At 43.6% G+C, this 15,504-nt stretch overlaps 1 protein-coding gene across 1 annotated transcript in view; it reads left to right on the top strand.

The window, feature by feature from the left end:
- Positions 1-15,504, top strand: part of vta1 (vesicle (multivesicular body) trafficking 1) — a 146,072-nt gene that overhangs the window by 74,650 nt on the left and 55,918 nt on the right. Inside the window, exon 4 of the mRNA XM_080744324.1 lies at positions 1,203-1,278. Coding sequence (XP_080600450.1) covers positions 1,203-1,278 — 76 coding nt within the window. The remainder of the gene's footprint in view (positions 1-1,202; positions 1,279-15,504) is intronic.

The following is a 15,504-nucleotide window of genomic DNA, read 5'->3' as shown; positions in this document are numbered from 1 at the left end:
GTGACATTTAAATTGTGTTGTATGTTACATCCTGTTTTGTGTACATTAGGGTGGATCCTAAATCGCCTTTTTTATGTAATCGCCTTTCATGTAATCAGATTTGTGTTCAGATTTGTAAGCTGAAAAAATACAATTTCTGTGCTTAACATAAGAATAATGTGTAATGTATAACTTAAATGTGCCTGCAGTGCAATTCGATTTTGACCAATAAAATGTACAATCTTTGACTTGATTGAGCTACCTCTAAATATGCTTGAAATTCAACCAAATTTTAACCAAAGCAGTTTTTTGGAACATAATTGGGGGGTGAGACTCAAGAAAATCTAAAAAAGGCGATTTAAGATCCACCCTAGTGTACATGTGCGTGGAGAGGTAACAGCAAGCAGTGTATTTTAAATATGTTCATCATTTGCACGTAGAGATTTTTGTTATCCAAGTTCCCCTGGTCACTCAACCTTTATTTTCCAAAGGAACAGAATGAACATGAACAGATTCTCTTTTGAAAGAAGACGGAAAACTCCTTCTATATCACGAGTAAATGAATTGCTCGTGATGTAAAAGCGTCCGGAATTACGTGTCCTGCATTTCATTTCCATTAGGACAGAGTTGTGCGTCGGAAGGATGGGGGGGGGGGAATCCACTTTACTCCCGAATCACTTTCAGCGCTTCTGTTTCACAGACTGTATGACGGAAGCGTTTGAAAATTGTCTGGCTCCTGAGACATTATCTTGATAACTCCTTGCAGCTCATGTGCGTCAGTCAGTCGGTCAGTCAGTCACGCCAACATGCAACATGACGCGGTGTGAGCTTGTAGATCGGCTGTTTTTGGTGAACCTTTTTAAATATGGTAAATGGTGCATTTATATAGCACTTTTACCCAAGGCGCTTTACATAGATTGTGCATTACATTCACCCATTCACACACACACACACACACACACACACACACATTCATACACTGATGGCAGAGGAAACCATGCAAGGCACCAACCTGCTCACCGGGAGCAACTAGGTTCAGAGTCTTGCTCAAGAACTCTTCGACAATAACTACGAACTGGGAACCCTGCGTGCTCTAATGACGGTTTCTCAATCTGCCCCTGAGCTATGCCGCCGTGGATGAAAAGGTTATTTACAGGGGTGCCCTCTACACAGTGATAGAGAGGTGTTGTTCATAACGTTGTTCTCTGTGTCCTTCTCTCCAGGAACATGATCAAGTCGTTCTACACATCCAGTCTGCTGATAGACGTCCTCACAGTGTTCGGGGAGCTGTCAGACGAGGTAACATCATGGCTCTTTTTAGATCAGTGCTTCTCAAGCCTGTGGGGTTCGGGACCGTAGACATAGAAAGCTAGACGCCTCCTTCGGCTCTGGGGCGTCTGCAAAGTCCAGGCAATTCTTTAACCTGTTTAGACTGGGTACTCATATATCTATGTCACCACTTTAACCATTATTTCATGCTTTAACTGTTAAAAAATAGCAGATATACAAGCTCACAGCGCGGTGCCACGCTGCGAGCTTGTAGATCTGCTATTTTTGAAAAATCGTGAAAATGTGTGCTTTGAATGTGTATATTTTTAAAGCAGACATTTGTAACGCAAATCCTTCTTTCTGTTGGTCCCTGGAACTAAATATTTTCAGATGGGGGTCCCGTGGTCAAATACATATAATTCTAGGGGGTCCTTGACATGAAAAGGTTTGAGAACCACTGACAGAGAAACATGGGTTTTTCAGAAAACTGTTAGGATCTAGAAGACTTTATTTTCAGTTAAAGTGAGAGCTGTTAGGATGAGTTTGAGCCTCCAGCCACTTGTGCTGAGAATCCATTATGAAGCCAGCGTTCTTCCACTTAACCCCCCCCCCACCCCCGTGTGTCACGGAGAGGCGAGGACACCTGTCCTCTTGACAGCCCGGGGGAGGACGGTCACCTCCCCGGGAACAGAAGGGCAGGGCAAAAGCTGGCTTGATCTCATCTCACAGCACAAGTAAGCCTCGCCGAGCCGCGAGGCCCATAGGGCAGGAGCCTTATCTCCCGTTTCTGTAGCGTGAGGCAGCTTGATGTACAAAGTACACCTCCTGGATATGTCGCTAGTATATATCACAGGGCCCTTTGGGTTCAACGGGAGCTCATTCACACGCAAGCGAGCACCCAGGCGCGTGCGTCATTCCTGCATGAGACCATGAAAGCAAGGCCTTTACGATCCCCTCTCGATTTCTTTTTTTGGGTGGTATCAGAATGTCCGAAATCACGTTTGTTTTAAAATCCTTTGATGTTTGCTCTTCTTAACTCATTAAAAGCCAACCCCGCGATGTCGCGGGAAAAGTAATAGAGTATCTATAGTGCCATCCACGCGATGTCGCGGGAAAAGTAATATATTACTGTAACGGCGAGTAAAAATACCTAGTACAATGGCCGACGCTCCGGAGACGAAATCCGCGCTGATTTGTCATCATCACGGCTCCACGAGCACACAATAGTCATCCCATAACATTGAGGTGGACGGGCCGCCTCATCTTTAATGTCCATTATCTCAAAACTACACTTTAGAAGCGAAGATGGAGGCAGATGCTCGCTTATAAAACACATGTATAAACGCTACGAGCCGATCCAGCATGGCTCCACATAAACAATGATCGGTTCAGTCGAAGGATCCGATGACGTCAGACCGGAAGTACTTCCGGTGGCCTTCAAAATAAGACAAAATAAGAGAACGGCCGTGAATGGGGGGGGGGTGGGAGGCACTCTGGATATTATAATCCGTTAATGTCTGAGGCTTTTAATGAGTTAAAGGGGGTGTTCAGTCAAATAAAGATGATAACAAGGGTATTCCCAGTTTGTTACACAACAGAGTAATGTATTATTAACCAACAGACAAAATTTGAATGAAGAAAAAAATCTAAATTTTTGAAAAATTATGTTTCAAAAATGTGTGAAATCCAATACATATTTTTCTGGCCTTTCTGCCAAGGGCTGTAGGGGCGAGGCCTATGTACAGCATGAAGCCACACCCACTCATGGAAGTATCTGCTTCCGTTTTCAGGGGTGTTAAAAAAGTACTTTTACTCAAAAAAGTAACTAAGTACATTTACTCAAGTACTCTAATTAAGTATCATTTTGAGGTACTTTGACTTGAGTAGGCTATATATTTTTTTCCAAATAAAAAATAAATAAAAGAAAAAAGCTCACAATGTGTCAAGCTTGTAGATCTGCTATTTTCAAAATATTTGATGCATTTGAAAACTTTTGCAGTAGTTGTGATACTTTTACTCAAGTAAAATATCACTCCTCAGTGTTTCCGTCGTCACAGGACGTGCAGACACACACGCGCGCGCGCGCACACACACACACACACACACACACACACACACACACACACACTACTGTAGAGAGAGAGGGACGTGGCTAATGCTAGCAGGCTAGCAGCAGCTAAACAGCTAAACTCAGTGGAGGCATGGATTTATGCACTCGTGTGTGTGTGTGTGTGTGTGTGTGTGTGTGTGGGGGGGGGGGGGGGGGGGGAGAGAGCACTGCAGCAGCAGCAACAACGACAACAGTGTGGACGTTAGCGACCAGGCTAGCAGGAAGAAGGGATGAATTTGCCTAGTAACTGATCTCATAGGCTATTCAGTAGCCTATCAAAAGTAATTAATTAATAGCTATCACCGTGATGCGCACCACGGTGACAAGCATTAAAATATGACAACCCAGTTATGATTAAAAAACATAAAGCAGTCTTATATCACAATGCTGCAATATAAAGTTCCAATTTTTTTAACGGGTTCAGAATTGACCATTCTACATATAAAATGTGTCTATAAACAAATAGCTTAATTCACTTAACTGGCACTTTAAGTGTTGGACCATCCTCCCAGCAGGGAAGGTGAGCTGTCATTAGGTCCTATGACCCAGGCTAAGGGCTTTGCACACAGGACCGTTGCGTTTCTTTCCGTTTGCTGCATGATTAAAACGCATTGGATTTGGTGTGCAAGGCTGTGTGGAATCCACACTGCGGATCCAAAAAAGAATCATAAAAGGAGTCAATGACTTTTTACCGCATGCGACAAGACGCAGGAATCGAACTGAAAAAGCGCACTTGCCGCAGCCACCTGCCGCATGGCAAATTTGGAGCCGGTGTGCATGAGGTCATAGAGAATCTTTGCTTTCTTTTGAAAAAAAATGACATTTTCAGTTTTTTTCTTGCGGATAAACGCGCCTGTGTGCAAAGGGCTTTAGGCTTGATTTCGAATTAAGTTAGCCATTCATGGTTGGTAATGACGGTATCGGATAAACGCGCCTGTGTGCAAAGGGCTTTAGCCTTGATTTCTAATTAAGTTAGCCATTCATGGTTGGTGATGACGGTATCGTCTGAACACCACAAAAGTCAGAATTCCTCTGAGACGGTACGGTAATTGTGTTGTCGAAGCGGAGAGCCATGTGTGGGGGATGGTCTATTCGAGATTCGAGAGGCGAGTTAAACAGCCTCATTCAAGAGTCGAGAGCCATTGCTGTCACTGTCTCCCAGGAAGACATTTAATCGATATTTGTGGTTAGCTGGTGCAGTCAGAGAGAGAGACACACACACACACACACACACACACACACACACACACATTACACACACACATGCACACGCACACACACGCAGAGCGTTATGTAATAATTCAGGTAGGGCTGTCACAATTATTACATAATCGTCTAATCGTGATTATTTGACATTGACGCAATTATTTTGTCATAATCGTGAATGTTGAAAATTTTCAGAAATAGTGGAAATAGCAGACCTACAAGCTCGCGTTGTGAGCTTGTAGATCGGCTATTTCCACTATCAATGTTATTTTTTAAGTAATAAGTTGTCAAATATGTCATTCATTTCTTTGTGTATTTAGGTTTTGTGTCATATCTGCCTTGTGCAACTTCAAAGCCTAAAAGCCAAACAGAAATGTAATTGTCAATGACAAAAACACAATTAAAGTGTTAATCGCCAATTATTTGAGTGACAATTAATCATCATGTAAAATGTCATATCGTGACAGCCCTAAATTCAGGGAGTGAATAGGAACTCAGCAGACAGGTAGGCAGTCAGTCAGTGAGTGTTTCAATCAAACAGACATGGAGTACATTATGGCGTGAAGGAGGTTGCTCTCTTCAACAGTGGGATTCTCAGAGAACCGCTTATCTCTTCTCCATACAGGATTCCCACGGTCATGAAATTCCTGGAAATATTTTGAAATTAGAAAAATATTTTTTTTCAGTACTGGAAAAGTTTTGGAATTGATCAAGGGTCCTGGAAGGTCCTGGAAAAATAGCTATGCATTGTCTTTGGTTATTGATTTTGTTAATACCTCTGAAATGACAAATTAAACATTGGCCAAATTGTCAAATATTAGAGGCAGAAATTGTGAAAATAGACGATCTACATGCTCACGACGCCTCGCAACGTGAGGGGTTGTGAGCATGTAGATCTGCTATTTTCACAATAGAAACGTGTTTTACAAAATTCCTCAACTCTTAGTGCTCGTCAGGGTGCCGGGTCCCCAGTTAAAATATGATTATTTCGGGGGTCACAGCCTGAAAAGGTTGAGAACCACTGGCATACACTACCTGTCTTTTGGGCATTGCGCATAGGAGTAAGTGACTTGTTATTGAGCAGAATTATTGTTATTATAGTCCTGGAAATTGGGTTAAATATTCTGGAAAAGTTTTGGAAAAGTTTTTAAAAATAATTGGTAAAAATGTGTGGGAACCCTGTCCATATTTTAACTATTTTGTCTTTCCCGTAAACGTAAATTAATGCCCGACTTGATCATACTACAGTATCACATCAGAAGTATCGGATCCAAAAGCTTGAAACATGGCGCAAAACATTACGTTTTGAGCTTGTAGATCTGTTACTTGTGTAACTTCTGAATTTTTTATCCTGAAAAGTAATAGTTTTGGACATATTGAGGTTTCCACTCGACAGAGACGTTATTTCATAAATAAAAATTAAACACATCTCACAACTTCAATTCAAAGAGGACAACGTTACATTTCCAGTTATTTGACTTTAATCTCACAAACACAAAACATTACGCTTTTTTGTCAGAAAGGCCTTCCTCAGAGCATTAACAATTTTGCTGCCATTTTAAACATAGCTCTAGTAAGCAGCTGCCAAATTGTCCTTACCTTTTAACGTGGGCACGCGCACGCATCGTGCACAATCTGTGCGCGACTCATCTAGTAGACTGTAGACTCGGTGACAAGCTTTCGAATACAAAAAACCCCATTGAAATAGACATATCCGTTGCCACGCTGTATCCCTGCTTATCCGCCAGTGTTTACATGAAAAAACATTGAAAAAAGCCAACTGTGCGCTATGGTAACAAGTGGACACGTTCGCGCACAAAACGCACGATATGTGCGGGGATCATAATCCAGGCGTGTAGAGACTGGATCAAAGTTTCCAAACGCAAAAATCCGATTGAAAAACAAGTGTTCCATCGCCGAGTAGCAATCTCTTCTGTTACACTGTAAACCAACGGAGGCGGGACTATGGCCCAGGCTCAGACCGGATACGGAAAGCTAGATCCGGTCCAGACCGGAAATGACCGGATACAGTTAGGGGGGCGGGCCTAAAGAGCCAGAGTCAGCGAAAATCTGCGATAATACTTTTAATCCTTTCATAATGATTAAAGCTAGCGGTACAGCGGGAAATCTACGGTTTCTACGGGCATCGCCCAGAATGAGTTAAGAGAGAGGCTCTTTCATGACGAAATGTGCATTTATTTAAATATTTTTCGTGCGATGTGATTTATGTATTCATTTTAATATTAGACTGTTTAGACTGATGATTCGTTCCTGGTTTAACTATGATCCTAGATTATTATTTCTATTCTGATGTATCCCCTCATGTTTGCTTACTGTCAATCGCTCTGGATTAAATGGCTAAATTGTAAACGCTGCAAGCCAGAACAAGAGGCTTTTTTTTTTACTAATCACAACAGTAAAGAAAAAATATTGTTTAGCATTTTCCCACTTTAGACCACATTTACATTTGAGAGGAACAATAAGTGGATTACATTGTGTGAGTGGTATTACAACCAGAGCGCAGGGGATGGAGTTGGTCAGGGACGAGCTGGCCATTGGGAAAAGCGGGACAACTCCCAAACTGCCGGTCCAGGCCGGCCATTAGGAAAAAAAATAAAATAAAATGTCGGCCTTCATTCCATTTTGGGGGCTGGGCGGCCAACAAAGTAAATCGTCACTGTCGGGCAGAAACCTTGTATCTCCAAGTTTCAAATGTATACATTTTTTCACAAAGCAAAGCCCTGCTTCATCATACAAGGCTGTTGCACAAAAGTAGTGAAAACAGCAGAGCTAAAAGCACACAACGCCTCGCGGTGTGAGGCGTTGTGTGCTTGTAGATCGGCTGTTTTCACTAGTTTAAATCATTTTTAAAATGATAAATACAAAACAAACGGTTTTGGACATACAAGCTTTACACCCGACAACGACAAAATATAACTCATGTAATTGGCCCACTGGCTTGTCACTTGTCATGATCTTAAATGGCAAATCTTTGAGGAGCAGCAGGGCCAATGAGGGCCTCTCCAACTCTTTTTCCCGGGCTGAATCAGGGGCCCAGCACGTCCCTGGAGTTGGTTTGATTCTCTGGCTCTCAGCCTGCACCAGCTGGACACACTGATGTGGTGATCTGCCAGGTTGTCAGCTGTCAAATGTGTGATAATGCCAGATAACAGGGACGCTGTTTTATCGCCGCTACCGTCTTGTCCGCTGCAAAAGGTTGTGTGTGTGTGTGTGTGTGTGTGTGTGTGTGTGTGTGTGTGTGTGTGTGTGTGTGTGTGTGTGTGTGTGTGTGTGTGTGTGTGTGTGTGTGTGTGTGTGTGTGTGTGTGTGTGTGTGTGTGTGTGTGTGTGTGTGTGTGTGTGTGTGTGTGTGTGCGTGCGTGCGTGCGTGCGTGCGTGCGTGCGTGCGTGCGTGCGTGCGTGCGTGCGTGCGTGCGTGCGTGCGTGCGTGCGTGCGTGCGTGCGTGCGTGCGTGCGTGCGTGCGTGCGTGCGTGCGTGCGTGCGTGCGTGCGTGCGTGCGTGCGTGCGTGCGTGCGTGCGTGCGTGCGTGCGTGCGTGCGTGCGTGCGTGCGTGCGTGCGTGCGTGCGTGCGTGCGTGCGTGCGTGCGTGCGTGCGTGCGTGCGTGCGTGCGTGCGTGCGTGCGTGCGTGCGTGCGTGCGTGCGTGCGTGCGTGCGTGCGTGCGTGCGTGCGTGCGTGCGTGCGTGCGAGACAGCGAGCGGGGGCGTCCGTCTCTGGAGGATCAAATCAGACAGTGATTGTCCAGTACCACCGTGTCGTACTCATTCACAGGCAAATGATAAAGTCAGTGTTGAATGGCCTCTAAGGCAGGGGTCTTCAACGTTTTCAGGCCAAGGACCAGGACCCCTTAGTTGAGAGAGAGATGAAGCAGGGACCCCCACAACCTGTTCATAGAATCCATATAGTTTCATTGTTTGACAGCACATTCATCAGTGTATTTTGGATTCATGTCAATTTGTGATTTCAGATGTATGTATGCATTTAACCACTTGAATCATCAATACATAACTTGATATATTTCACTCTGTACTTAGTCTGCTCTTTTTCCCCTCTACACCAAACGTCTTTGCCGAAAATAGCCGATCTACAAGCTCGTAGATCTGCTATACTTCTCAGAATATGGACTCTAGGATTCAAGTGGTTAAAATAAAAAAAAAAGAAATGTTTCTATCACACAAAGATTTGGAGGACCCCCTGTAGTAACTCTGAGGGACCACCTGTTCAACTAGATTATGCAGGGGGCCACAATTGTAAAATGGCTTGAAGTCAGGGGCCACAAGACTGTTACAACAAAAATGAACAAATGTTCACGGTTAACAGTGACCGTTTGTTGTGTGCCTTAGGTCTGATAGGACACAACAATGGACATGTGTCCATTATGTAACTTATTAGGGCCGGCTTTATACTGTATTCATGCATTTTGATGCATGATGTACATAGGATAATGTCTCTGGCAGTCCTTTAAAGTACAAAGGCTTTGATTTTTGTGTGTTCTATGCGCGGATCCCTGGCATGGACGGCGTCCATGTGAGAAAAATATTGGAGACAGACTTGCAAGGTGAAATGTTTACATGTTCGTATGAATGAAAGTTTTTTTCTATTTTAGTTATGTCTGAGGCCTGAGCACCCAGCTGATGAGAGCACAGGCTCCATTAGTCTACCATCTTTCAGACCAGACCGCTATTTAGGATGAAACGAAACATACTGTGTAAAACCTTCATGTGGATGAGGATGGAAGATGAACAGTGCACTGCGGATGGAGAATTATTTCTTTGATGTAATGGACAACATCCTCTCAAAATTCAGAAATAGTTGCTTAATGGATCGTGATGGCATGTGATGAACGGACTGCACTCAAAACTCATCTGTTGCTACCTGGCTACATGAAAGAAATATATAAAATAAAACAAATGAATTGAAAGCTAGTATCATTTTGAAAGTACTGAGATGTACAGAAGTAGTACAAGTAGACAACATTTCTGTCTGGTTTGTTTCTTTGTACAATGAAAAAGGTCTTTACTGTAATTTTGATACTTAAATACTAATAATAATATTAGTAATAATAATAATAATAATTTTAAGTTAACACCAGATACTTCTCTACATGTGAACTGAACACTTATGTTCTTATGGAAGATTTTAACTCTTACAATAATGAAACATCTGTAAGATATCTCTACTTTTACTCAAGTAATGCCTTTCAAGTATATGTGTTTTTTTCCTGCCATGTTTAACGTGTAAGAAATCATGAAACAGTTGCACCTTTCTTACATGGCGGCTGGACAGCTACCATCGCACCATAGAAGTAATCAAATAAAATCTGGAATGGGGCCACAAGAAAGCTCCCCAGGGCCGGATTTGGCCCACGGGCCGCCAGTTGAATATCACTGTACTACAGCATCCCACAAAAGCATCCAAAGTAGCAGATCCACAAGCTCGGAACGGGGCGTGAAGCGACACAATTCGAGCTTGTAGATCTGCCATCTGATGCTTTTGAATTTGATGACACCCCATCAAAATTTGAACACATTGTCAGGATATTGTTAACGGTCATTAAACGCAATAACCCACATATCTCCCCGACTCCCTCCCCAGTCAGAGTTCAGAGTTTTAATGAATGTATAATTATGTGCAGGATGTAATTTGCTGCAAATTGGGCGACTTAATGTAATTGACCACGTTTAAAACAATATTTGATTTTAACATATATATATAGACGGGTTTCTTGTTTACAAACATTGAGACTAAATTCACAGCTGACTGTATCATGTAATCAATTCCGTCCAATCTCCAAACCTGTTGTTTTGGGGAGCGCTGGTTTCATTGGCTAATTTTGGTACGGACCCTGCGCACGCATATAGTTTTATCAGTGTAACGTGGACCAGAAACCCGTCTATAGATCCCCTCTCTCACACTTTTGCCAGTGTGCCAGTGATCATCTTCCCCTGTGTCAATGTTGGCACCCATGCCTAAGTTTGCCTGCCCCTGCTATAGAGCATTTGTTCAGTAACAGGGTTCTCCCCGTCTCTCTCTCTCTCTCTCTCTAGCAAAACGTCCATTTTCAGGACAGGATGCCAATGTTAGGCAAATCAGGAGAGAGATTATAATGGGAAGTGATGGCACAAAAATGAAAAGAGCCGACAGCGTTGAACACTATAAAATTGAGGCCAATAAATGATCTTTGCGATTGTTCTCCCGACCCGAAAAGGCATTTTCTGTTCCCCAAAGTGAGATACAATTATTATCAGAATATAGATCCACCCCCCCCACCCCGAACATCATTTTACCACCCTTTTAAACAAATAAACTCTGAGTGCACACAAATGTAACCACAATGGATCCATTTCTTTACATTTTGTGCACTTTACAAGAGTGACAAATTGATAATTCAACCCAGAGTGTTGAATTGCACTCCATCACATTAACGGCAGCTCTGTGTGTGTGTGTGTGCGTGCGTGCGTGCGTGCGTGAGAGAGAGAGAGAGATACAATAAAAAACAAGATATCGTCACTGTCGGGCAGTGCCAGAAACCTCGTATCTCCAAGTTTCAAACTTGTATGTTTTTTTTTCGTAAACTAAAGTCCTGGTTCATCATGTGTGCTTGTAGATCTGCTATTTTCACTATTTTAAAACGTAAAAATTATAAAACAAAAAGGAAGGTTTTCCACCCGAACCAACAACGACCATGTGATGATTATACTCTCCGCCACGTGCCAGTGAGTCCAGATTGGAAAACGATGTCAAGGTTTGATTCCACGCTTCCGTAACTTTAGTGTCCGTTTAATGGCAGCTGGAGTGTAATTTTTCATGTTTGTCACTTGGGTTTATGGCTCGCTGCGGCTAGCAAATGGAGACATAATTGTCACCTACTTGCCAGGGGTCGAGATTAAACATCTGTCTCCGGGACTAACGTTTCCGTTCAGAAACCAGTAGAAACCACTTTTCCGGCATCTTTGAACTTCCTTTGGCTGCAACCGAGGCCAGGGCGGGTCTTCGGTAGAACCAGTAGAAACCCTAGAAACATACCATACTTTTATCATTAATTTTAAAATCCTACTTTATCATTCATATCATTCACTCCTTGGACTGAAAAACCTTTTTTTGCAGATTTCGGATTTCTAAAACGCAACAAAAAAACGCAGCAGTGTGCAACCACGCTTACCCTCCTAACTCCATATGGGTAGAAAACTCAGTATAGCATCAGATAAGTGGTATATTTACCGAGAGCCACCTTACAGAGAGAGGTATAGTACACACATTTACATCTGCCTGCCTGCCAGTACAACCACTGTTATCTAACTTGCCGGAATGGGGTCAGGTGCAATGCTCGAGGACAACCGCGGTTGTTGTTGTTGTTTTTTGTTTTTTTTTCTCGACAGAGGGTGTCCCGCTTAATCTCCTGGATTTTTTACTAGGCAGTCCTGGCGCACCCCGGAATTGGCAACACGCCATGTCCCGGGCCAATCAGAACTGAGATCGGATCAAATCCTGACTCCCACGGTGTGTAAAGCTCTGGGCGAGAGCAGCAGACGCTGCTGTTTGTTGTGCACCAGCCACCAGGCTAGACAGGCTGTCGAGTGGTCGTGGCTAGATTAAAACCCATTTAGGCCTAGAATTATTGAATGCTTTAACCATTGAAAAATAGCAGATATACAAGCTCACAGCGCGGCACCGAGTGCCGCGCTGCGAGCTTGTAGATCTGCTATTTTTGAAAAAGTCGTAAAAATGTGTGCAAATCTTTGACTATGTATTTATTTTTAGAGTGAACATTTGTAACTCAAATTTTGCCTCTGGGTGGTCCCTGGAACTAAATATTTTGAGATGGGGGGTCCATGGCCAAATGCATATCATTTTGGGGGTCCTTCACATGAAAAGGTTTGAGAACCACTGACATAGTGGTCTCTCAAGAACAGACCAACTGAGCTCCAGTTATGTGAAAAGGACCTTTTCTTTGACGATGGCTAAGCCAGATTGCTGACATAGAAACATAGGTTTTTTCAAAAAACCTTAGAAGGATTCAAAAGACACTTATAGAATCGGGTCAAAATTCAAATTTTCACGATTTTTCAAAAATAGCAGATCTACAAGCTCGCAGCGCGGCACTCGGTGCCGCGCTGTGAACTTGTATATCTGCTATTTTTCAATAGTTAAAGCATAAAATAATAATACACTATAATATGTACCCGACGTCTAAATGGGTTAAACCAAGCATTATCCTGGCTGTGAAACAGCTGCTGCTGTTGAGAGAAAATTCAGTTTTTGTGTGTTTTTTTGGGGCAGGAGGATTTTTTCTGGGAGTAGATGGAAATGGAGCGATGGTACAGAGAGAGGTGACAGCACAAATATGGTGCCAGGATGTTTCAGACCCAATTCAGTTTCTAAATTCACGGTGGCATGCACATTAACTGACTGAAAAAAGCCACCGCTGTACTACGCGGGAATCAATCTTCTACACTCAACGCATCGCATTGCCATGCGTTGTGAGAATGTAGATTTGCTGTTTTAGCTATTTTTGAAAAAGATTATATATATAAAAAAAATAATTGAACCATTCTCTGAAAGCTACCAAACTGTTAAAAAAAATTATCCAAAAATGTCTTCCTTTCTATCGTTTACTCACCCCGTCGTTTGTATAACAATAGAAAATGAAATGAAAATAGTCAAATGAGGCCAAGATTAACAACAGCGGGGGTGATGATAGTTGGTGGTCACTGTACGTACCCCTTCTATAGGCTGGGTTGGGCGGAAGGAGCAGGACTTGGCTTTAAGGGCGGATTCACACTGCGGTCTCGAGACCGGTCTCGAGGCTACTTGGCAGATGTTTAAACCGGTTTTGACAGTGTGAAGCGTGCGGTCTTCCTCAGAAACGGATAGCCTCGAAACCACCTCAAGAGGTAGTCTCGAGACTGCATTGTGCGACCTCGAGACCGGTGAGCCGCAGTGTGAAGCAACCGGCCTCAAAAACGGTATTGATGTTGAACGTGACCTCATATAATGTCGACGAGTCAGCCGTCGGCACAAATAAACACTGGGTAACAGTTGTCGACATGGCCATGGGATCAGCGACTTCATCTCACAGAGAGATTGCTTGCTTGTAGGACTGTCTTCTAAAATTCGTTTATATGTTTTATATCACCAGTTAGCCTACTACTGTGGTGCGCTGGACTGGTGTCATGTACTTCCAATTGGGAGAAGTAGCAATTGGCGAACAGTTATTTATTGTCTCGCACCAGCGCACTGAGGCAGGGGTGAAAGTGAGACGGGACGGCCAGAACCGGCGCTCCGTTAAAACATTCGGAACACGGGACTGTAATTTAGGCTGACCTAGGATCAGATTCAGGTCCGTTATTAGCCGCGAGGCAGCGACATGAAGTATGGCTGTAACTGTGAGATGATGGTTATGCTGCTCTGGGATCAGATTTACAGCGGGAGGGGGGGGGGGGCTTGGTGCGTGCGTGCATGCATGTGTGTGCGCTGTCGCCCGTCGGGAAAGAAAAGCAGAAAGAGAAAGCACTAGCCTACAAGTTAAACCATGAACTGTTAAACCATGAAAACAAACCGAAAATGACTTACCGCTGTTGATAGAAAATAGCCTAAAAGTATTCCTTTATCCCTGACTTTTGTTTCGATGTTATAGATTCCTTGGCACTGCTTGTGCACTGCTGTGCCTGCTTGACGTGCCATTAATGTGAATATTAAGCCACAAGCGTTTCAGCCATGTTGATTATTAAATAATTAAAATAATAACGTGCGCTGCGCTGCATGTCTCGCTCATCATTCTGCACGTTTATGCGCCTGGAAAATAGCAGATCTACAAGCTCACAACGCGTCGCGGATGCAAGGTCAGTGTGAGCTTGTAGATCAGCGACACAGGTCAATTGATATGCAAATAGGCTTGTTTGTCTTGTCGAGGTGTGGGGGGTGCGAGACCCAAGACCACTGCAACAATGTTCCACACTGCGCTGTCGCGCGTCATTGAATTGTTACACCAACTTTCGTGCCTGAATTTATTGGCAACCACCATCAGCAATGTCGCATAGTTGATGACACTATGTGCATACCGCCACCTATAGGACCGGGCTGTATAGTGCTAGTGATCTCCAGGGAGGCCAGAAGGTCTGCCAATGTGAATGCTGGCCAGCGTGAACCAGCAACCGGTTTCAGAATCAGTTCTAATCAAACGGATTGCAGTGTGAATCCGCCCTAAGTCCTCCCGATGGGGGCTCCTCCTCACTGGGAGGTGAGTCAGTAGGAAAACACCAGCAGTGACATTAGTCATGTTTCCATAAACGTATTTGAATTAGGGAAGCGAATTATCAGAAATGTGCATTAAGACAAAGTAAATTTAGCCAGTTTCCATTAAACTGATGAAATGCGATTCTTGGGAGATCCTGCCTGGGTCCGTCTGACCGACCTGCTGTAAATACTTCCCGCGGTCTTGCACACAGTGCACAGAGCTGGGATGGGGCTGATTTTTTCAGACCAAATCCGAGACGTGAGCACTGCTGTGACTCGCCACACAGTACACACTCATCCTGCAGCGTCGCGGATGCGAGCTGCTGTGAGCTTGCAGATCGGCCACTTTTCTTTTGGCACGCAACACGGTGTGATGACGAAGGGTCACTCCGTGTGTAACAACCGGTTTGTTTTGTGGGCTAACGCTATACAATGGACGTTAATTAAGCGGCGGGGGAAAGTGTTATAGGAGGACGATATGGACCAGAACGTCATAATTTATTCGCATTTATTGTCTGACCAGTTTCCATTCTCAAATGCGTATTTAGTTTATTCGACAAAGCCTCAAAATCCACCTCCTCCAAGCAGATAAAAGTTTTTGCGGATAATGAAAGTTTATTCGAATTTTGAAGTGTTTCCATGAAAAGATTTATTCGCAAAATTCTTAATGCGCATTAAGAGGCT

The sequence above is a fragment of the Nannobrachium achirus genome, assembly GCF_963921795.1.
Source record: "Nannobrachium achirus genome assembly, chromosome: 16".
Classification (NCBI taxonomy): Eukaryota; Metazoa; Chordata; class Actinopteri; order Myctophiformes; family Myctophidae; genus Nannobrachium; species Nannobrachium achirus.
Note: the sequence above shows the minus strand (reverse complement) of the source record. Positions and strands in the feature narration are given on the sequence as shown.